The 24,555-nt window shown below is 40.2% G+C and overlaps 1 protein-coding gene across 2 annotated transcripts in view; it reads left to right on the forward strand.

Annotated features, from left to right (window-relative positions):
* Positions 1–24,555, forward strand: part of LOC130911164 (echinoderm microtubule-associated protein-like 2) — a 60,300-nt gene that overhangs the window by 19,147 nt on the left and 16,598 nt on the right. Inside the window, exons 3-11 of one of the 2 annotated variants that reach the window (XM_057828943.1) lie at positions 7,284–7,401; positions 7,462–7,566; positions 14,512–14,540; positions 20,490–20,619; positions 20,691–20,840; positions 22,384–22,453; positions 22,543–22,653; positions 22,720–22,815; positions 22,879–23,013. In XM_057828943.1, the coding sequence (XP_057684926.1) occupies positions 7,284–7,401; positions 7,462–7,566; positions 14,512–14,540; positions 20,490–20,619; positions 20,691–20,840; positions 22,384–22,453; positions 22,543–22,653; positions 22,720–22,815; positions 22,879–23,013 (944 nt within the window). Of the gene's footprint in view, positions 1–7,283; positions 7,402–7,461; positions 7,567–13,299; positions 13,384–14,511; positions 14,541–20,489; positions 20,620–20,690; positions 20,841–22,383; positions 22,454–22,542; positions 22,654–22,719; positions 22,816–22,878; positions 23,014–24,555 lie in introns of those variants that run through there. The other variant, XM_057828944.1, reaches the window with a different exon arrangement.

Genomic DNA, 24,555 nt, shown 5'->3' on the forward strand with positions numbered 1-24,555 from the left:
TAAACATTAAAAGCCCTAGCTCCATTGACAAATGACATGAAGTACATTACTTGACAGTGGATGTTAGCAAGAACAAAAGATTTTGAATTGAAAATTTCGTAACTCACCTTCCCGAGCACAAGATAGATTCCTGCCGAATTTTCGTGGACGAGGACCTGTTTCACCCAACCAGCAACGAAGTATTTATAAGCCTCCAAGCTCTTAACGTTTTTCAAACTTTCGTGAGAATAGGCTGATTTTGTGTGGACAAAATAGTTGTAAATATCAGGGTAGCAGATGTCAGGCAAAGACGGCGAAGACAGCGGGTCGAAAAACATCGATTTAGGCATCAAATATGGATCTGGCGAATGGATAAACTGAAGCCTTTCCACATAACGCCATTTATGCAACGCATCCAATGAGTTTACAGCGTCAGATAAAACCGGGGCTTCCATGAATTGCTCTATAACTTGCACGACTAATTGAAAACAATTAGAATCGGTCTAAAAAATATGGACAATATGGCAGCCGGATACAGCGACACATCATTTTGTGACGTAGGTGAGTAGGGTCTATTGGTGAAACGGAGACCTCTGGATCTCTGGCAAAAATAAAGTCACTAATGCCCCTTTCCCACTGAAACTAGTGGGTCAACGTGCGTTTTTCCAAGCCGATGCAACCCACTAGCAATTGGCATTTGGCACCTTTCCCACTGACAAAAAAAAAAGCCGTGTCTTTTTTTTTTTTTTTTTTTTTCACCCGTCTAACCCCCCCACCCCTCCTCAGCCATGCGTAAGGTTACGTGACGTCACCATGCTAAGATCAAAGTTGACAAGTGCGACCGAATTCATTCAGTTCAAGGAAGTAAACAATGCAGAGCATTATGGAAGCCTCCTTTCCGTTTGTGTTCTCTGTTTTCATGGTTTTTACTGCCCTCAAAATGGTCGAAATGCGGCAAAGGATCAACACTCTGCTTGTGCTGAGGCAACGTAGGCGACGTGAATTCTTCTTCTTCTAATAGCTTTGTTGTTGGCATCGACGTTACTACGGTTGTGGGGCGTGTTAAATGGGAGGCGACTGGCATGTTGTTATGGCGCATCACGTAAGAGCCTACGTCATGATGTAAATTAGGGTGTTGACTAGAGCTGGGAATCTCTGGGCACCTAACGATTCGGTTACGATTCAGAGGCTCCGATTCGATTATAAAACGATTATTGATGCACCCACCTCCTTTTTTTTTTTTTTTTTTTTAATGTTTTGTACATTAGTTCCAAAATCGTTCAAAAATACTCTCAGGCTAAACCACACTACTATTTCAGTATCAAGTTAACATATATAAATAAAAAACTCCAGTCCGCATTCTGTATAAACAGCTTTAAACTACATTCAATTAATTTAATGTTGTGAATCAACCGTTAAATTTGTTAAAATTGCTCCCGTTATTCCATAATTTCCCTTTTGTCTACATTCGACATGTGAAAGTTTTAAAACTATTTTAAAGATAGATTCAAGTCAATATTTTACCGATTTAGGAGTATTTTAGATAAAACGTTAATTAGGTTTGCTTGGAAGGTTCGCTACAACAGCCTTGCAGGGAAGTGTACTGCTTTAAGATGGCGGCCGTTTATAACGCCCGCATCTAGCTTTTTGTAGATGTGCTGCTAACACTACCGCATCTATAATGCATCTAGTCCTATATAAATGATATCCACCGTAACATTATATGGATGTACTTGTAGCAGCTTTTCGGCAGCAGTCAGGTATGTTGTTGTGTTTTTTTATCTCGTTGCATGAGTTGAGCTAGAGCCGTGAGTTGAGCATTGGCATTACCCGAGGGGCCGGGTAATGGGAAGCATGATGTTTAGCTACTCTCGCTCCGTTCCATCCCGTAGACCGCGTGGCGCGCTGAGTGTTGTGTACTTCCGCTTCGCATATTTCAATAATCGGAATTTGGATGTTTGTGAATAGTTCTCGAATCTTCCACGGCCGAATCGCGAATAATCTAAGAATCGGAAATTTTGCACACCTCTAGTGTTGACTGTTGACCCGGGGTTTTGCTTTCACACTGCATGACGATCAGAGCCGAGGTGATTTTAACGCGGGTCACTTAGCAGTTTGATTGACACGGGTCGAGGCGGGTCGCTGCACCTTTCCCACTGCCACCAAAAGCCGATTGTTAGTGGGTTGACACGGGTTTTTGGGCCAGTGGGAAAGGGGTATAAGTAGAATAAAGAGGGCTGCGAGAGAAGGGATGGGCTGCTCTGGCTCGCGGCACCCACGCGGCATCTCCGCTCGTCTGCGGGACTGTCACATGTTAGATGGAACTCACGCATGACTAGGTGAAATTATACACACTCAAGTAGAAAACCTCGGTGTCAGGATTAGCGATCTGACAACATAGAATAGGATGCCAATATACTCACACTCGCAAGGGATTCACACAAATACTGGGTTCTAGACCACATGGCTTATTGATGTACACTTCACTCCTCCCAATCACTTCTCTCAAACCCACCCCCCCTCGCTTTTTCCTTGGTTATCAGGCCCCCACATGGTGTCAACCGGTAATACACCTAGCTAACGAGAGTACCAACATATTAAAGAGTGTAACAGTACATGTATTTGTATTGAACCGTTTCGGTTTGGAAAGGGGGCGTACCGAACGAGTTTCTGACGTGATGTAACCCTTACTTTTCGAGGCTGTGAGTCGATCGGGTGACAGTTTCTTTGTGTAGATTATATTTACTCTGTCTTCTCTACTATAATGAGGACCCTCACGGTAGAACAGTATATAACCCAGAAACATCAACGGCGCGACAACGTGGCCGCCGCAAGAACACAGTAAAACGCGGGCGTTAAAGTCAATCAGCCAACGCACACCAGTTGCAGTGCGGCCGCGTGTTAGACGCGTCCCAGAAGCGGCTCAACGCGATGCACACGAAAAGAACGGCAGAGTTTATTATTTGACGCGAGACGCGGCCCTCCTGCGTCAATACTACTAGCTAGGATCGGGCAGACCGGAAGTCACTCGTGTAAAAATACGGTGGATCCGGTCGATTTTCAAACTAATATGTAACACACTTTTTGAGTCCATCAGATCTCTTGAGTGGTATGTCGGGGCACAGTTGACTTGTCTTTGTTGATTTACTGCTGTCCTATTCACATAGGAAGTAAAGTTATACAACATAAAATATACAATATAAATGAATACTACGTCAGATTTGTAAAATATAAACACATAATAAAATAAATAATCGCCCATTTAAATAAATAAAAATGAGCTAAAACACCTGTAATTAAGTAATAAGAATAATACACAGATCCTGCTTACACAATTAAATTTATTGATTTCTGTGTGGCGCTTTAACTTGAGAAAATCCACCAATAAAGCTTTTGAAAACCGTTCATAAGAAAAAAAAATGATTCATTGAGGCATTTCATTTGTAAAATACATGTTAAAATCTTTGTCATTGGGATTGCTTTTCTCTTGAGCACAGGACTTTTTGTTTTCTTTCCTACAGAAAGAAAGCTGACCAATACGCGGGGTCTCGAAGGCAAATCGTTGTTGGATTATTATCTTTAAATTAGGGCTGTCAAACGATTAAAATTTTTAATCGAGTTAATTACAGCTTAAAAAATAATTAATCGTAATTAATCGCAGTTCAAACCATCTATAAAATATGCCATATTTTTCTGTAAATGATATATGTATTCTGTAAAATACATTGTTGGAATGGAAAGATAAGACACAAGATGGATATATACATTCAACATACGGGTACATAAGGACTGTAGTGGGCATTTCACTCTACTGTCATTTAAATCTGTCTATGCTGTCCTCACTCCGAAGCGTCTACTTTTTCCAAAGCTAGACAGCTAGTGAACGACACCTTAATAATCAGACTTTTTCCTTTTTCATCTGATTTATTAATAAAATGGCCTCAAACCATTGTCCTCTTTAGACCGTCGTAAAACTACAAAAAAAAGTACACAAGCATTGCATTAGCAACAACGTTAGCTTAGCACGCTATACAGGTTCACTAAACATAAACAAAAAGCGTCTCATACAAAAAATATAACATTTCGCTTACTAACATAATATGTACATTCTTTACAACAACCATACTTACGGACAAATGTTGTCCAAGGATCATATGAGCACAACATTACAACGTAGGCGTCAGCCCGAGACTTCGTGCAGCCATATTGAACTGGCAAGAAAACAATAAACCATGTCGCAAAGCGACCACAAGAGTTCGCTGTTAGACAGCACAAAAAGCCTTGCTGTAAAACTTACCAAAAGGCAGAATACTGTCTGAGCGGGACATGTGCGTTAATTGCGTCAAATATTTTAACGGGATTAATCCAAAAAATTAATTATCGCGTGTTAACGCGATAATTTTGACAGCCCTACTTTAAATACCCGCTACTTTTTGAGCAGAATTCTAGCTTTGTATAGGCTAATGCTCCTATTGTTGAAAGCACAAAAGTGTGTAATAAACAACTAGCACATTTATATTTTGCATTTTGTTTTCTTCCTGTGCCGAAAATGAACCGAACCGTGACCTCAAAACCAAGGTACGTACCGAACCGAGATTTTTGTGTACCGCTACACCCCTACGACATATTCATAGTTAGAGTAGGCGTTTAATGTATTTCTTGTTGTTGTTTGTGCTTTCTCGGTCTCTCCCTCTTTTTTCTACTCCCCCATAACACCTTCCAGTTCGCTGCTTTCTCCTAATAAATGAGGTATGGTAAAAAAAAGGAAAAAAAGTAATGACTCGTGTAGCCCCAAGTAGCGGAGAAAGAGTAGTATTTCTTCTGCGCAAATCGACTCAAGTAAAAAGTATTGCGTGGTAAAACTCTAAGAAGTGCATTTTTCTCCAAAAGCTACTCAAGTATATGGCGGAAAACACAGACAGGACTGAAAAATCAGTTTCTGCTCTTGCACCCCTCTTTAAAATAAACTGCTGTATTTTAAGCCAAAACAACTGTTGTGTTTGATAGAATAATATGTCTATAGACCCTACTCACCGACGTCACAGAATGACGTGTTGCTGTATCCGGCCGCCATATTGTCCGTCTCTGTTTAGCCCTATTCTCAATTGTTTCAATTAGTCCTTCAGTTTATAGAGCAATTCATGGAAGCCCCAGTGCTTTCAGACGCTGTAAACTCATTGGATGCGTTGCATAAAAGGCGTTATGTGGAAAAGCTTCAGTCTATCCATTCGCCAGATCCATATTTGATGCCTAAATCGATATTTTTCGACCCGCTGTCTTCGCCCTCTCTGCCTGACATCTGCTACCCTGATATCTACAACTATCTTGTCCACACAAAATCAGCCTATTCTAAGAGCAGCACTCTAAGCAACATTACCCCATGTGATTTCTAAAATGGCGACAATAAAAAAAAAAAAAAAAAGTTGACTGCGATGGCCGACGCTTCAAGGATAGGTGGATATTGGACTATTTCTTCAATAAAACACGCAACAACTGTGTCTGCCTCATTTGGAAAGAGACAGTCGCTGTTTTCAAAGAGTTCGATGTCACGCAATATTACCAAACAAGACACGCTGACATGTACAACATTACAGGGACGATATACGCAGCGACTTGAAGCTAGTTTCATTTCACAGCAGCAGTATTTCGCAAGAGCCCGAGTGTCGAAAGAGAACGCCACAAAGACGAAACTGTTGAAATTGAATTAAAAAAAAATAATAAAGCAAATGTGACACACAGAAGGGCTTGCTAAAATTTGTTTAAAAATATTGTTCTATGTAAATCAGCCAAGGTAGCCCCCCGCATTTTTGCCACACCAAATCTGGCCCCCTTTGCAAAAGGTTTGGACACACCTGTTGAACTGATGATCCGTAGACGAGGCCAACTTCTTTCACTTGGTACCAGCTAAATATTATTCAAAATGTAATGATGGTGGAAGAAATAAGCATCTTGAATTTGAAACTGGATGTTGTCGGCGATTAGCCTCGCAATGATCTTAATTGTGGTTGTCAGCCCAAAACCCTCTAAATATATATTAAATGCATCTCACCAGATATAAAATGACTACTACATTATCCGTGGTAATCGTTTGGAGCCCAGTTTTCTCGTGGAATTGCAGCAGTCCATCTCGCTCTCCTCTCCGGGTCTCTCGGAATACGGTAAAACTTCAAGTCTCTCTGTCTATCTTCTCTGTTACTGCAACCAACCGCCACACACGCCTTCACCATTATGATTATTAATGTTAACGAGCAGAAAAACAAGCCATAATAGGAGGAATTTACGTAGCGGTAATGCGTATACACGACAAGTAGTCGGACAACATGGCGCGGAGGCGTGGTTGTGACGTCATGTGAGTAGGGTCTATATGCTGCCCATAGCAGATTGATGGCGCATGAAGCCTCCGAACTATTTTTTATTTGTCTGTTTTACTCTGGAGACGTCGCGCAACCGCTTTTGTTTCAACCCAGCCATAAAACAAAGGTAATTAATTATATTTATTATTCAAAATTTCTGTCGTTTTTAGCTTAGAATCCTTAATTGATGGCTAATATTTCGTTTAAAAAATGACTTTAAAAAAAATTATTCACTCGCATATTTTAAACTTTCAAACAAATTACGTCACAATGAAAAAATTGGCGAGTGTAAAAAAGTCACGGATATCTACCTCATAATTATCGTTTAATTGTTGTTGTCGTTTTTTTTTTTTTACTGTCGCATTTTCTTCGATGTTAGATGATAAATAATCGATCCAAACAAAGAAAATTACGTTAAAAAAAAGCATTTAAAAGAGTAAATATATGAAAATGAACATCTCAACCACTCCTTGATGTCTGCGGTTACTGCATCGCGACCCTTGTTATATTACCATGTTTCACCCATAAAATCCGCAAAAAATCCGACTCTGGCCATTCACAGCTGTGTCTTGACACTCGGTAATACACGCTACATGGAGTTTTTGGATTGAAAAGAGGTAAGTACGCAATAATATCTCGTCAAAATCGTTGCATCTTTAATTCTGCTGTCACGTGCTCTCACCTCCAGTGAGGGTTTTGCTGTTTAATAATTTTTAAAAAATGCCCTCCTGTTCAAATTTTTTCTTCCCCCAGAAAATTGAGATTTTAAGCTTTCCAATAATGTATCACACATGCAAATAGGACAATTTTGAAATTTGGCCAAATGGGGGGTCTCAGAGTGGGACTTCAAGTCACCTAAGTGTTTTCCCCCATATGTAACGGAGTAAATGTAACGCATTACTACCCACCTCTGCATGTTTATCATCTGACACGTACTTGTGTTGCGTTCAGTGCGTCAGCTACTTCAAGCGCTCCCTTCCAAGCCGACGAGCAACGGATACGTTCAACACAAACGCCTTCTCTCGTCACCGTCCTCGCCTAAGAAGGATGTTCTGAACTCCATCAAGAGGTAGAATTGTGCACAAATTCATATAAGAGTATATATTTATATCGATTTATCTTTGTTTAGGAAGAGCATGTCAACAGAGCGCCTCACGTTGGTCAGGAGGGAAGCGGCGGCGGCTGAGAGTCGGAGTCGAACAACTTCGTCCAGCAGCTCGACAGGCGGGAAAAGGTCAACACTAACAGACTTTTATTACACCTGATACTTAGTTACAAGCTTTAAACATGATTGACTCATTAGAATATAAAATGAAGCTAATCAGTGATAATATTAAGTTTTTGTTGACAATAAAATAATATTGAATTCTCATCTTCACTGGCATTTAACTGGGAGACACTGTGAGTGAATGATTGCTAACAGCCCTGCTAGTTCTGATGAATCGGACGTCGCTGTCAATGGCAGCCGATTCATAATTTGTTTGAATACTAACCCTTTAACACCTAAGCCTATTTCGGCCGAATTTGCATGCCTTTGATGTTGCCTTTATATTTCAAAGAAAAAACTGTTCACAATGGCCAAGTTGGGTCCCTTTTTTCAGGATGTTGTTTTCTTCACTGACCAACTTTAATCCACATTTTGGACCCAAAAAGACAAAAAAAAAAAAAAAATCCCAAAATCTTTTTTCAAAATTTGTAATGTTGAAGTCCCACTGACAACCAAACATGCTAGACCAACCGTTTTGAAGCTTGATAATATTTATTTAACTTGCTAAGATAAACATTCAATAGAAAAAAATAAGATTGAATAGTTTTATGTTTGACAATTCAACACAAACAGCAGCTATGGTCAGAGGCGTTTTTGGCCTTCACACATACTATGGTCAAAACATGTTATATACAGTGCAAAATAGTGAGAATTTTTTTTAATATATATTATCCAACAGAAAAAGGGTTTGGAGGATATCTCTTTGTGAAGTTAGGTATTGTACCCATCACCTTATCAAAGGTATATATCTACATGTAATCAAGCTTCTCGAACACACATCTATATAAAAATTGAAAAGATTCATAGTGAAGAAAAATTAACAAACATTGAAAAAAAAGTATTTTCAAAAATATTGACAAGTAGTTCAGTTCAATTCAAATTTTTTTTAGGCATGCGACCAAATAAAGTTTTTTTTTTTTTTGCGCACTCAATAAAGTTTGTTTTTGAACATGTCACTAAGCTGCGTCACATACCTGTACAACGTCACACAGCCTACTCATCCGCCGTTTGCGCGCTGCTGTCACCTCTACTCGGCGAGACGCTGACTGATCCGAGGAAAACAATGACAAATAGAGCTCATCCTATTCCTTGAGTTGATGAAATAATGCATTAGCTGGCGCTAAATTTAGTTTTCGATTCATTCTGCACGTTTCAAAGTCGCTAGCTCAATTCAACCGGCCGTTGCTTGCTACGCGTGTCTCCTTTCCCTTAGTTGGCGCCTTGCTCGTCAATTTATTAAAAATGTTCACATTAGGTTCGTACTTCTTGACCTCACAACGGCCCTTGGGATATGTAGTCTTTTGTGCTGCTTTCGGTTTTGAAAAAAGGACAAGAAATGATGGAAATATGGAGATAGACACATGGTTCATGCAGCGTGTCAATGCATATTTATGAGTGCAAGAAAACTATAAAACTCAAATGACATTATCTCCTGTTTTACTTGGTCGATTGACTTCAAATAAAAACTGGTGTGGACATCAACTTCCGTACTTTCAAACGAGAGCAACCAGGGGCATGTGGGTGACGTAATTACAGCGTTACGAGGCTTCAAAGATGATATGCGTAAACGTGTCGCATCCGACACGTTCAATGTTAAAGGGTTAGTAATCGAAGAGGAGTTGATAATCCATTACAATAAAAAATACCGAAATTTTCCCACTATAAGGCGCACCAGACTATAAGCCGCCACCCACTAAATTTGACACAAAAACGGCATTTGTTCATAGATAAGCCGCACTGGACTACAAGCCGGGGTTGTCCTCACTGTATTATGGGATATTTACACCAAAAGATGTCAACCGGCATCCTTTTATTTGACAGCAGCATCATAAGATTGTGATAAGATCAAATGAATCACCATGAAACTTTGAACCAATTGGCTGCATAGATTCTTTGCTTCAAGGAGCTTCATTTGGCCATCACTATTCTCTTGGGGGAGAGAGTCAACCTCTGCTGTCAACACTGTTGTCTTCCAACATGCCTCCTAGCATCCATTGCAGCGCTACAGCTGTAGATAACAATTAAAATTCATGTTCTGTGCTAATTATTTCTTCAGTTACTGTTCCAGTTGTTTCATTAGTTGCTAGGTAAGGTATTTGGTAACTCTTTATTTGACAGTGGCGCCGTAAGACTGTCATTAGACCATCATAATTATGACATGACACTGCCATGAGTTTTAAGGAATGCTTATGACAGATGTCATTTTGTGTCATCCGGCCATTTTGAAAGGATGTCAAAGATCCGAGCTGGGCATTAATGGCGTTAGTGACATAATTTGCCGGAAGACAATTACCGTATTTTTCGAACTATAAGTCACACCAGAGTATAAGTCGCACCAGCCATAAAATGCCCAACGAAGAGGAAAAAAACCATATAAGTCGCACTGGAGAAAAAGTCTCATTTTTTTGGTGACATTTACTTGATAAAATCCAACACATAGAACAGATATGTCATCTTGAAAGTCAATTTAAAATAAAAATACAATAGATAACAACATACTGAATAAGTGTACAGTATGATAATGTTACATGATGCATGAACAACGAAACGTGAACGTGGCCGGTATGTTAGTGTAACATAGCTATCATTAGTTTGTTATTTATTCAGATAACTATAGAATAAAGAACATGCTCACAAGTTCACAAAACCATCAGTGTCACTCCAAAACACCAAAATAACATGTGCAATGATATAATAATGTGTTAATAATTTCACACATAAGTCGCTCCAGAGTATAAGTCGCACCCCAGCCAAACTATATAAAAAAAAAAACAACAAAAAAAAAAAAACTGCGATATAGTCCGAAAAATACGGTAATTATATATGTCATAAGCATTAATTAATGCCAATGATAATGTCACGTCATAATTATGGGGGTCTTGTGGCAGTCTTATGACGTCACTGTCAAATAAAGTGTTACCTATTAACGTAAAATAAATTGACAAATAAGCCGCAGGATTCAAAATGAGTGGGAAAAAGTAGCGGCTTATAGTCCGATAATTACAGTAGGAATCCATTCTCAATTAAATGTCTTTATAATAAAGGTAAATGCCCAATTTTGTACAGTGGTGTGAGAAAGTATCTGAACCTTTTGGAATTTCTCACATTTCTTCATAAACTTCAATAGCTAAAACCACCCAAACCTTTGTAGGTTTTCATATTTTAATGAGGATAGCATGCAACCGATGATAGAAGGGGGGGAAAATATGTAAGTGAACCCTCTGCCTAGGGAGACTTAAAGAGCAATTGAAAGTATTTTTTACCAAACACTTTAATTCAGGTGTGTGCCCAATCATTGATGAATGGTAAAGCTGCCCTGCCCACTATAAAACACACACCTTGTAAGAAATGATGAGAAGCATTGTATGATGTGCATCATGGCTCGGTCAAAAGAGCTTTCTGAAGACCTGCGATCAAGGATTGTTGATTTGTATAAGGCTGGGAAAGGATACGATACCATCTCTAAAAGTATGGATGTTCCTCAATCGGCAGTCAGAGAGGTTGTCTATAAATGGAGAGAGTTTGGCACTGTTGCTTCTCTCCCAAGAATTGGCAGTCCACCAAAGGTGACGCCAAGAGTTCGGCGCAGAATACTGAGTGAGGTAAAAAAGGAAAACCTAAAGTGTTTGCTAAAGACATACAGAAATCACTGGCACAGTCCAAAATCTCTATGCAGACATCAATTATATGTAAAACTATGGCCAAGAATGGTGTTTATGGGAGGACTCCATGGAGGAAGACACTGCTGTCTGAAAAAAAACATTGTTGCTCATTTAATGTTTGCAAAAAGGCACTTGGACACTCCACAGAGGTTTTCGCAAAATATTTTGTGGACTGATGAAACCAAAGTTGAATTGTTTGGGAGTAACGCACAACATCATGTGTGGAGGAAAAATGGAACAGCTCACAAACATCAAACATCATGGTGTCGGGAACATCTTGATTTGAGGCTGTTTTGCTACCCCAGGGCCTGGACAACTTGCAGTCATTAATGGAAGAACGAATTCAAAAGTTTATCAGGATGTTTTGCTGGAAAATCCGAGGCAGTCTGTCAGAAAGTTGAAGCTAAAAAGAGGATGGATGCTGCAACAAGACAATGATCCAAAACACAGAAGTAGATCAACTTCAGAATGGTTACAGAAGATGAAAATACACCTTCTGGAGTGGCCAAGTAAAAATCCAGACTTGAACCCCATTGAGATGCTGTGGCATGACCTAAAGACAGTGATTCATGCCAGACATTCAAGGAATCTGACTGAACTACAGCAGTTTTGTAGAGAGGAATGGGCCAAGATTAGTCCTGATTGATGTGCCAGACTGATCTGCAGCAATAGGAAGCGTCTGGTTGAAGTTATTGCTGCCAAAAGGGGGGCCACAAAATATTAAATGTGATGGTTCACTTACCATAATTTTCGGACTATAAGCCGCTACTTTTTTCCTTCATTTTGAATCTTAAGGTTTATAATCCAGTGCGGTTTATTTGTTGATTTATTTGGGTTTATAGGTAATACTTTATTTGACGGCGGATCATAACACTGTTATAAGACCATCATAATTATGACATGACACTATCATTGGCATTACTGAATGCTCATGTCATTAAGTGTCATTCAGCAAATTTAGTCTCTAACTCCATTTATGTCCAGCTTGGATCTTTTACATCCATTCAAAAGTGAGATAATTTGCCGGATAACACTAAATGACATCTGTCATAAGCATTCGTTCATGCTCATGACAGTGTAATGTCATAATTATGATTGTCTAATGACAGTCTTATGGCGCCACTGTCAAATAAAGTTTTACCATAACTAAAAACAACTGGAACAGTAACTGAAGAAATAATTATCACAGAACATGAATTTTGACTGTTATTTATCTCTGTAGCACTGCAATGCATGCTAGGAGGCATGTTCGACAACAACAGTGTTGACAGCAGGTGGCAGCAGAGGTTGATTGTCTCCCTAAGGGAGCAGTGATGGCCAAATGAAGCTTCTTGAAGCAATGAATCCATGGTGGTTCATTTGGTCTTATGACAGTCATATGATGCTGCTGTCAAATAAAGTGTTACCATTTATTATATCTTTTTGTGTAATTATCCCATGATACAATGAGTACAGCTGCGGCTTATAGTCCAGTGCGGCTTATCTATGAACAAATGCCATTTTCGTATCAAATTTGGTGGATGGCGGCTTATAGTCAGGTGCGCCTTATAGTGCGAAAATTACTGTACTTATGTTCCCCTTTCTGTCATTGTTTGCATACTATCCTCATTAAAATATGAAAACCTACAAACATTTGGGTGGTTTTAGTTAAAGCAGACACTGTTATTTCATCAGTGTGATTTTGAAAAAGATCAGATCACATTGATTGTCATTTTTTCAGAAATAAAATAAAATAATTTATTTGAATCAAATCCCAAACTTTTATTTGGTAATAATTTGAAAAGTTAATGCGTGTCATATAAATATACGGTAGATGTATAGCGTATGTGTAATAATTAATATAATTGAGTAGGTGAGAGTAAATTTGCTCGTGATGCAAACAAATCATAATTCTTGCATCAAGTCAACCTTACAAGATGGTGCAGTGGCCTCACATTTCTCATTTAAAGCTGGGAGGAGGAGAAGGAGGTGGTGTTGCTGGATTCAGGAAGTCTCTCCTGATTGGTTGAGGGGAAGCATATGAGTTGGCAGGGTGAAGAAGGAAGTGCCGCAAAACACACACACTCAGTCACTGTCGCGGTTTGTTCTAACGGACGCAAGCAGCTATGAAGAAATCTAGCAGGTAAACTTTACTTCCAATTCGACTTAAAATCTTATTCAAAAGAGGAACGGAAGGAGAAATGAAGTTGCTTTTGGAGTCATTTTTCTCAAGTGTAATTTGAACTTTTAATGAGTGTTTTGTGTTGCTAAGTAATCTTGCGAATTGTGCTGTGGTCACTGTAGAAGTCTATTGTGTGTATGCATTATTAATACACACTGCAGCTTTACTAAATGTCTGGAGCCAGAGCCAAGACATCCGTCTGGACAGATATGCACGCACATGCACGTTCGGAAAAATGCATCCTCATGACTTTAAGAGCTTGGTTGTATAGCGTTTGCTTAATGCAGGCAGCAGTAATTCTTCTTTTATTGAGCATTGAAACGGATGGATTGTGTTGAGTTCAAGTGCTGCTTGCACGTTTGTACAAATAAAAACTGTGTTTATTGACTCTAGATGTCCAGCAGCATCAATGGTAATGAATGAGTTAAGTACTTTTCTTCAGATTTGATGATTACATCACTCAGTCGGACGCCATGAAAAAGTGTCTAATGGAGTGCAGTGTGTGGTTTTTGAGTCCATTAGAAGCAAAGTAACGATGCATTAAGATTCTCACATTGACCAGCGAGGATAACCTCAAGTCAGTTTCATCCTTGAAATCTGTAGTCAATCAAAACCAAATGTTGTTTTCACGAACAAGTGGTGAAAAACATGGCAAACTGGTTGAAACCAAAGTGGGGGGGGGGGGGGGGGGGGGGGGGGGGGGGAGAGAGAACAAACAACACAAAGCACAAACAGTGTGTTTCTGTTTGTGTGTCTACAGTGTGTGATTACTTTATGGTGATGATGTGCACACATGACTGGTTATTGACTACACGCATCAGTAGGCAGCCACCGATTGGCTGTTAGAGGTGCTCGTTAAAGTTGGTTCTGTTGGTAGTTCCGCCCAACTGGACCAGAATCCGTTGTTAACAAAACAAGTCTTTGTTAGCCGTTTGAGTTCCTTAGTCTGTTTTTCCTCTTTCGCTGGCGTCCAGGCAACGTTTCCATGGGAACCTTCTGAAAGAAGTCACACCAGGAAAAACAAGAAAATTAGGGACAATCAATTTGAGGCTAACATGCTAAAATGTTGTATTTTTTCTCCCATTTCAGCAAATCCAAAGAATGCACCTACAATGCAGGTAAGAAGTTTTATGAATATATATATTTTTTTTTTAGTTAACAACAGGTGTCTCGAACGTGTGGCCCCGAGGGACAATTGTGGTCAACAGGACTGTATTGATCGGCCCTTTACTTGAAATATAAGCTGTTTGTGTGACCTGCACGTCGGTGCTCTTGGCCATTTTAAAAAAAAATCCCTACATAGTTAGCCTGTCGCGATATGCCATAAGTCAAATTATCGCACGGTAAATAAAAATGAGGGCGTAATTTTCCTGGCTGCGAATTATCGCCGCGTGCATAGATACAGTGCGGTAAATAAGTATTAAGTCAACCACTAATTGTGCAAGTTCTCCCACTTGAAAATATTAGAGAGGCCTGTAATTGGGTAAACCTCAACCATGAGAGACAGAATGTGGAAAAAAAAAGAGAATCACATTGTTTGATTTTTTTTTTTAAAGAATTTATTTGCAAATCATGGTGGAAAATTTAGTATTTTGTCAATACCAAAAGTTCATCTCAGTACTTTGTTATGTACCCTTTGTTGGCAATAACGGAGGCCAAATGTTTTCTGTAACTCTTCACAAGCTTTTCACAAACTGTTACTGGTATTTTGGCCCATTCCTCCATGCAGATCCCCTCTAGAGCAGTGATGTTTTGGGGCTGTCGTTGGGCAACACGGACTTTCAACTCCCTCCACACCCGGTGGCGTCAAAATGATAACAAGAACGGTGAGCAAAAATCCCAGAACAACACGGGGGGGACCTAGTGAATGACCTACAGAGAGCTGGGACCACAGTAGCAAAGGCTACTATTGGTAACACAATGCGCCGCCAGGACTCAAATCCTGCACTGCCAGACGTGTTCCCATGCTAGAGAAAGTACACGTCCAGGACCGTCTGCGGTTCGCTAGAGCGCATTTGGACAATCCAGAAGAGGACTGGGAGAATGTGTTATGGTCAGATGAAACCAGAAAAGAACGTTTTTGGTAGAAACACAGGTTCTCGTGTTTGGAGGAGAAAGAATACTGAATTGCACCATACCCACTGTGAAGCATGGGGGTGGAAACGTCATGCTTTGGGGCTGTTTTTCTGCAAAGGGACTAGGACGACTGATCTGTGTAAAGGAAAGAATGAATGGGGCCATGTATCGAGAGATTTTGAGTGAAAATCTCCTTCCATCAGAAAGGGCATTGAAGATGAGACGTGGCTGGGTCCTTCAGCATGACAATGATCCCAAACACAAAGCCAGGGCAACAAAGGAGTGGCTTCGTGAGAAGCATTTCAAGGTCCTGGAGTGGCTGAGCCAGTCTCCAGATCTCAACCCCACAGAAAATCTGTGGAGGGAGTTGAAAGTCCGTGTTGCCCAACGACAGCCCCAAAACATCACTGCTCTAGAGGAGATCTGCATGGATGAATGGATCAAAATAACAGCAACAGTGTGTGAAAATCTTGTGAAGAGTTACAGAAAACGTTTGGGCTCCGTTATTGCCAACAAAGGGTACATAACAAATTATTGTGATGAATTTTTGGTATTGACCAAATACTTATTTTCCACCATGATTTGCAAATAAATTCTTTAAAAATCAACACATTTTCTGTTTTTTTTCCCACATTCTGTCTCTCATGGCTGAGGTTTACTAGGGGTGCAACAGTTCAGTTAGCCCACGGTTCGGTTTGAACCTCGGTTTTGGGATCACGGTTTCGGTTCCGTTTGCGTTTTGCTTTTTTTTTTTTAACTGCCTTTATTTTGCTTTTTAAAAAAATGAAATAAACACTTAAAATGTTAACATTTTCGACTGTTAAAATGCCTCTTAGCTCTTTGGCAAGTGTAGTGACTGACTACTGAAATACACACACAGTAGTAAAAAAGTTACTTGGCAAAGTAACTGGTGATACCTTTCATGTTTTTTTTTTCATTAAAAAAAAAAAAACAAACAAACCCAAAAACATAGTAACCTTTGCTATGTTTGGAGGTAATTTAATGTTGTGAATCAACCGTTAAAGTTGAGTAAATTGCTCCCGTTTTTGCCTTAGTTCCTTTCTGTCTACTTTCGACATGTGAAAATTTCAAAACTGTTTCATCCTTTAAAGATACACTTAAGTCAAGATTTTGCCAATTTAGGAGTATTTTGGATAAAAAGTTGCTTAGGTTCGCTCGGAAGGTTTACTACAACAGAGCCTTTCTGAGAAGTTTACTGCTCTAAAATGGCGGCTGTTTACTAACGCTACCGTGTGTCATTTCGCATGTAGTTCTATATGCATGAGGTATCTAGGCGTAGATTGTATGATGTCGGCCACAGTCAGGAAATATTGGAACCGCCTAGCATCGCGTTTGCTACAAACCAAACGCGTGACCAAATCCAAACGGATGAAAAACAAAAACGCAATGCACGAAAAACGTGCAGATTTTGAACGTAACGTACGGCGTACACATTTAAAAATCAGTGCTCACTTGTATAAATAACCCCGAGACCATACAACTTGACAGGTATGAATGATAGTGGACCGTCACAGTTAGGTAGTAGCACTCTGTAGCACGGGACGTCCAACTATCAGCGGTCAGGGCGAAACTATGTGCTTTCGCGAAATCATCTTCGATGGCTTTGCGTGCCATTTCATAAAGATTATGTTGTTGGCGAAATATGTCCGCGAGGGAACAATATAACGCGGGTCAAGCGTTGCAATTAAATTAACTAAGCCCGCATCTTCAACCACGGAATATGGTTGCATGTCTTTTGCAATCCACATCACCACTGCGTGGGTTATTTTCTTGTGTTTTTCTGACCTGATATTGTAAGGCTTTTGGAACACCTCTTCTATAGACCCGTGTGTTTTCACTGGTGTCATCTTCAGGGTTGTCCTCCTCTGAGAAAGCGATGTCTGTGGGTGATGCCGGCTGAGGTACCCAAGTCATGTTAGAAGTGTTGGCGTTAGCATAGGGTATTCTTTTTTTTTCAATATTTTCTCTCTGTCTGCACTGTAGTCCACGGGGAAACTGAAATGTTGCCACACCGCAGATTTGAAAGAAGCCGGTGCCTCCTCAAAAATCGGTCTGTCGACTCCTCCGCTCGCCATAACTTTTTTTGTTTTCTTTCTTGTTTCACTTTCACCTCGGTCGTAAGCGAGAGAGGGCGTTACTCGGCTCCTATTACACAGGTGCTTGACAGCGATTGGACATTTACTCACGGGGCGGGAATGTCTCCACAGCTGCGCTTCACGTCACACACAGGCACACAGAGTTTGACCAATTCATTCCACAAGCGTTCGGAATAAATTACTGTAATTGCAAAACCAAAAAGGCGCGGTTCATAAAGGCGTATTGAACCGTACAGGGCGAACCGTACGGTTCGGTTTTGAACCGCAAACTGTTGCACTGCTAAGGTTTACCCATGTTGACAATTACAGGCCTCTCTAATATTTTCAAGTGTGAGAACACAATTAGTGGTTGACTAAATACTTATTTGCCCCACTGTATGTGTGTGCGTGTGCAAACAGTTTGCTGAAGACATGTCAACAAGGCACATGGATTACTGGAACCATGTCCTGTGGTCTGATGAGATGGGCGGGCTTTCTTGTGTACTGTCTTCAGAAGAGGCTTCTTCCTCCTGGGGTGACAGCCATGCACACCAATTTGATGTAGAGTGCAGTGTATGTTCTGAGCACTAACAGGCTGACCCCCCCCCCCCCCCCCCCCCCCACACCTCTTCAATCTCTGCAGCAATGCTGACAGCTCTCCTGTAACGAGTCACATGACATTTTAGAGGGAAAATGACAAGCAGTACTCAATTTGGACATTTAGGGATTACGTAGTTTCGATGCGGTGTACTCACTTTTGTTGCCAGGGGTTTAGATATTAATTGCTATATTTTGAGTTAGCTTGAGGGGAAAATAAATAAACTCTATTACCGCATTGGCTTAAATATAAGATGGTGTTTTTTACATTGAATTAAGACGGAAAAAGTGGGGGTCGTCTTATATCGCAGTCTAGACATTATACCCATTCACAACGCTAGATGGCGCCAGATCTCATTAGCCACGTTTACATGCTGACTTTTATTCATACTGATTCAAATCATTCCAAATGGAAATTTCACATCAGCTGTTTACAAGTCACTTCATCTATTCCGATCCAGCGTTTACATGTGACTGCCTTTATTCCGAAAAGACGTTTGACAACTGCCGTCTGACATGCGCAGATTAATCAAAACAAAGCGTCACATTGCAAAACATGGAGATCGATCGTCAGATCAGCTGCTGTTTTAACTTTTCGAGTGGAAACAAAACTTCAGAATGATACGCCGTTCATTTAAAAAGTTGTGTGGGTGCGCTGTGCGTGTGCTTGGAAGACATGTTGCAAGTGACGTTACTTACGTCACCAAGTGACGTCACCACGTCAGTACGGAGCATGCGCAGAAAGAACGCAACCAGACACCATTCCGCTTCCCTGTTTACATGATATAATTTTACTTCTAATCGGTTTGGGAAAAGGAATATTCCACCCCTGTGAATCGGAATGAAATTCCATTCGGTTTGGGCCTGTTCATTCCGAATGAGGTGTTTATATGGAACACATTTATTCGGTTTGAACAAATATTCCGATTGTAATTGGAATATTTGGCTCCATGTAAACGTGGCAATTGAAGCCATGTTCTGTCATGAGACATCTCAGCTACTCTCAAGTTTAACCAATTTGCATTATTTTATTGCAATGTTTTTCCTTATTCAAATTTGTTTCAAGACTAAAGTTACAGTTAGACTTCACTTTGATGGTTAATGCAGTTATTGCAATTTTGTTGTTTTATCACAATAGATTGGTTTATTTACATTTCAAAAACCAGAAGCCATTCATTTACGAATGTGATTGCACTTTAGTTTACATATTTAAATGTTCAAATATTTAGATTTAAATGAGGCAAAATAACATGCTTTTTCTCTCAAATATATTGTTATAATCATTTGTTTCAGATGTACTGTAATTATTTTCTGTATAAAAATTAATTTGGTGTTCAAAAAGTCTTTTTTTCAAACTTGAGTCTTGAAAAAGAAGGTGTCGTCTTATAATCAGGGCCGTCTTATATTCAGGCCAATACGGTATAGCCATTAATATCTAAACCCCTGGCAACAAAAAAGAGTACACCGCATAGAAACTACGTACATCCCTAAATGTCCAAATTGATTACTGCTTTTCATTTTCCCTCCAAAATGTCATGTGATTCGTTACATGAGTGCTGTCAGCATTGCTGCAGAGATTGAAGAGGTGGGGGGGTCAGCCTGTTAGTGCTCAGACCATACGCCGCACTCAACATCAAATTGGTGTGCATGGCTGTCATTCCAGGAGGAAGCCTGTTCTGAAGACTACACAAGAAAGACCGCAAACAGTTGGCTGAAGACATGTCAACAAAGACCATGGATTACTGGAACCATGTCCTATGTTCTGATGAGACGGGCGGGCTTTCTTGTTTTGGCGGGAAAATGACAAGCAGTACTCAATTGGGACATTTAGGGATGTATGTTTTTTCAAAGGGGTGCACTCACTTTTGTTGCAGGGGTTTAGATATTAATGGCTATATTTTGAGTCAAAAATAAATGAACTCTATTATATAAGCTGCACATAGACTACTTTTCATTGTGTCAAGGTGTCATTTTGTCAGTGTTGTCCCATGAAAAGATATACTTAAATATCTGCAGAAATGCGAGGGGTGTACTCACTTTTGTGATACACTGTATTTTTTTAGCCATTATTAATCAAAATGGGGGGCTGGTTGACCTGAGATTGACAGAAAAAAAGAATGATTATCTCAGGCCGTAGCAGCTCAAACATTTTTTTTCAGCACAAACGAATGACATAATTTTTCTGTTTTTCGAATGATGATTTTCTGATGGGGGGCCAACTTCACAGAGGTCACAGCTGGTGGTCAACTTGATCAACTTAAAAAAAAAATTCTGATCTTTTTATCTATGCTATATCAGAGGACGGCTACGTGAGGATGTTCCTGCGCGGCCGTCCAGTCACCATGCATGTACCCAAGCAGCAGAGGGACAGCTATAGCCTGGACCACAAGGGGGCGCTACCCAACCGCAAACTTAAATTGGAGTGGGTGTATCCTTCAACGCTAACTACTACAACACATCATCTCCCCGCGTTTATTTCCCCTAACGACGTGACAACAGCTATGGCTACCGCGGTCGCGACTGTCGCTCCAATTTGTATCTTTTGCCCACCGGGGAGATTGTTTACTTCAACGCTTCGGTCGTGGTGTTGTACAACACCGACGAGCAGCAGCAGAGACACTACTTGGGACACAACGATGATGTCAAGTGGTGAGATGCTACGCGATGTGTTCGGCTAAGAGAGAGGTTAAATTTGACAGCTGATAAGATACAGTGGGGCAAATAAGTATTTAGTCAACCACTAATTGTGCAAGTTCTCCCATTTGAAAATATTAGTTAGGCCTGTAATTGTCAACATGGGTAAACCTCAACCATGAGAGACAGAATGTGTGGGGGGGGGGGAAATCACATTTTTAAAGAATTTATTTGCAAATCATGGTGGAAAATAAGTATTTGGTCAATACCAAAAGTTAATCTCTATACTTTGTTATGTACCCTTTGTTGGCAATAACGGAGGCCAAACGTTTTCTGTAAATCTTCACAACTTTTCACTCATTGTTGCTGGCATTTTGGCCCATTCCTCCATGTAGATCTCCTCTAGAGCAGTGCTGTTTTTGGGCTGTCGTTGGGCAACACGGACTTTCAACTCCCTCCACAGATTTTATATGGGGTTGAGATCTGGAGACTGGCTAGGCCACTCCAGGACCTGGAAATGCTTCTTACGAAACCACTCCTTTGTTGCCCTGGCTGTGTGTTTGGGATCATTGTCATTCTGAAAGACCCAGCCACGTCTCATCTTCAATGCCCTTGTTGATTGAAGGAGATTTTCACTCAAAATCTCTCGATACATGGCCCCATTCATTCTTTCCTTTACACAGATCAGCCATCCTGGTCCCTTTGCAGAAAAACAGCCCCAAAGCATGATGTTTCCACCCCCATGCTTCACAGTGGGTATGGTGTTCTTCGGATGCAATTCAGTATTCTTTCTCCTCCTAACACGAGAACCTGTGTTTCTACCAAAAAGTTCTGTTTTGGTTTCATCTGACCATAACACATTCTCCCAGTCCTCTTATGAATCATCCAAATGCTCTCTTGCGAACCGCAGACATGCCTGGACGTGTACTTTCTTCAGCAGGGGGACACGTCTGGCGGTGCAGGATTTGAGTCTTGCATGGAGCCCCAGATCGAGGGAGATTATCAGTGGTCTTGTATGTCTTCTATTTTCCAATAATTGCTCCCACAGTTGATTTCTTTACACCAAGCGTTTTACCTATTGCAGATTCATTCTTCCCAGCCTGGTGCAGGTCTACAACTTTGTCTCTGGTGTCATTCGACAGCTCTTCGGTTTTGGCCATAGTGGAGTTTGGAGTGTGACTGACTGAGGTTGTGGACAGGTGTCTTTTTTCCTGATAATGAGTTAAAGCAGGTGCCATTAATACAGATGAAGAGTGGAGCCTCGTAAGATCGCATTAGATGAAGTTAGACCTTTGACAGCCAGAAATCTTGCTTTTTTGTAGGTGACCAAATACTTATTTCCCACTCTAATTTGGAAATAAACTCTTTAAAAAAAATCAAACAATGTGATTTTCTTTCTTTTTTTTTTTTCAACATTCTGTCTCTCATGCTTGAGGTTTACCCATGTTGACAATTAAAGGCCTCTCTAATCTTTTCAAGTGGGAGAACCTGCACAATTGGTGGTTGACTAAATACTTATTTGCCCCACTGTATATGCTACAATGTTGTTTTTTGTTAGCTTGAGTGTGCATCCTGACATGGTTACTATAGCAACCGGACAAGTGGCAGGAAATACTAAAGATGGAAAGGTAACCAAACGCATATGAACCAAAAATGATTTTTTCTGTGCCATTGACGACGATAGGTGTCAATGAGTTAACACAGTTTGTGTGTTCAGCTGCTTCCGCCTCACGTCCGCGTGTGGGACTCGGTGAGCCTGAACACGCTTCACGTACTCGGCCTGGGCGCGTTCGACCGAGCCGTCACCTGCGTGTCCTTTTCCAAATCTGTGAGTAGCGCCACCTGTTGTTCAACTACCCTAAGATCATCGTTTCAAAGTTATATCGCCCCGTAGAACGGCGGCAGTTTCCTGTGCGCCGTAGACGACGCCAACGACCACATCTTGTCGGTGTGGAACTGGCAGAAGGAGAAGCGACTGGCCGATGTCAAGGTAGGCGCCTGACGTTTGTCTTTTGTTTTCGGTCTGGCAAAACACATCTTTTCACGTTCGCAGTGTTCCAACGACTCCGTGTTGGGCGCCGTGTTTCACCCGATGGACGCTGAGCTGATCGTAACTTGTGGAAAGTCACATCTTAACTTTTGGACTCTGGAAGGAAACACGCTGACAAAGAAACAAGGACTTTTTGAGGTAGCAAAAACAATGTCAATTATTGTTTTTAAAAAAATAACAAAACAAAAACAAAGTACGTTTAAAATGCTGTCTTGAAGTACTACAGTATACAGGTCTTTGATTGCTTATATTTCGTTTCCTATTAGCTTTTCTATTCAATAGCGATTTGTCATCTTATTTAAACAGCCATGAACCAGCTAATATTAGGTGCTGTCTCTTTAAAAGAGTACTCTAATTCAGGATTTTAAACTCAAGATTGAAGACCAGGAAAAAATTGATATTGATCCCTAGGAGTGGGAACCTCTTGGTACCTCACGATACGGTATGGTTTGCGATACAAAGCTCACGATAATGATGATCTGACGATATGGCGATACAATGATTATCGATACATTGGTCAGGATATCATTCGAGAATATTTTAAAAACAAATAATATACAGAAAAACAAGCCTCTGCTGTGAATTGCTGTGGAATGAGTTTATCACTAGTAGACGTCCAATCCATTTGAAGTTGGATTATCCCTCCCACTTCAAACGGATTGAACGTCTATGGCCGTCAGTAGCACCCAATGCCAGGCAATGAGGTAATTTTAGGCCATTTAAGGTCATTTACCTGTTGATTTTCAGTTACTTCCTGTTGATTTTGGGGTATTTTATGGGTCACTTCCTGTTCATTTTGTGTTATAGACCCACCTAAACGAATAGGCAGTGACTCAAACTCAACAGGAAATGACCTGGAAATGCCCTAAAATGAACAGCAAGTGACCTATAAATTAGGGGTGTGCCATCTTAGGCACCCCACAATTCAATTCGATTATGATTCGGTGTGCTACGATCTGATTATCAAACGATGATCGCAGTATTGGCGATGATCGTGATTATCACGATTGTCAGTGCATCGTACATTACTACTTAATACAGTAGCCAAACAAATTTATGTCCATTATTTATTTAAAATATACTAATGATTCAACAGGAACGATGGAAACATGCCCATACAACAAAAAGCTGCCCTTAAGCTGCTTATATATATATATATATATATATATATATTTATATATTAGGGCTGTCAAAATTATCGCGTCAACGGGCGTTAATTAATTTTTTTAAATTAATCACGTTAAAATATTTGACACAATTAACGCAGATGCCCCGCTCAGAGAGATTTAAATGACAGTACACAGTGAAACGCTCACTTGTTGTGTTTTATGGAGTTTTGCTGCCCTCTGCTGGCGCTTGGGCGCGACTGATTTTATAGGCTTCAGCAACCATGAGCATTGTGTAAGTAATTACTGACATCAACAATGGCGGTCTACTAGTTTCTTTTTTGATTGAAAATTTTACAAATTTTATTAAAATGAAAACATTAAGAGGGGTTTTAATATAAAATTTATATTTCTTTCTATCCATGGATCGCTTTAACACAATGTTAATAATGGTAATGCCATCTTGTTGATTTATTGTTATAATAAAGAAATACTGTACCTATGTACCGTATGTTGAATGTATGTATCCATCTTGTGTCTTATCTTTCCATTCCAACAATAATTTACAGAAAAA

The sequence above is a fragment of the Corythoichthys intestinalis genome, unplaced genomic scaffold (genome assembly GCF_030265065.1).
Source record: "Corythoichthys intestinalis isolate RoL2023-P3 unplaced genomic scaffold, ASM3026506v1 HiC_scaffold_23, whole genome shotgun sequence".
NCBI classification, from domain to species: domain Eukaryota; kingdom Metazoa; phylum Chordata; class Actinopteri; order Syngnathiformes; family Syngnathidae; genus Corythoichthys; species Corythoichthys intestinalis.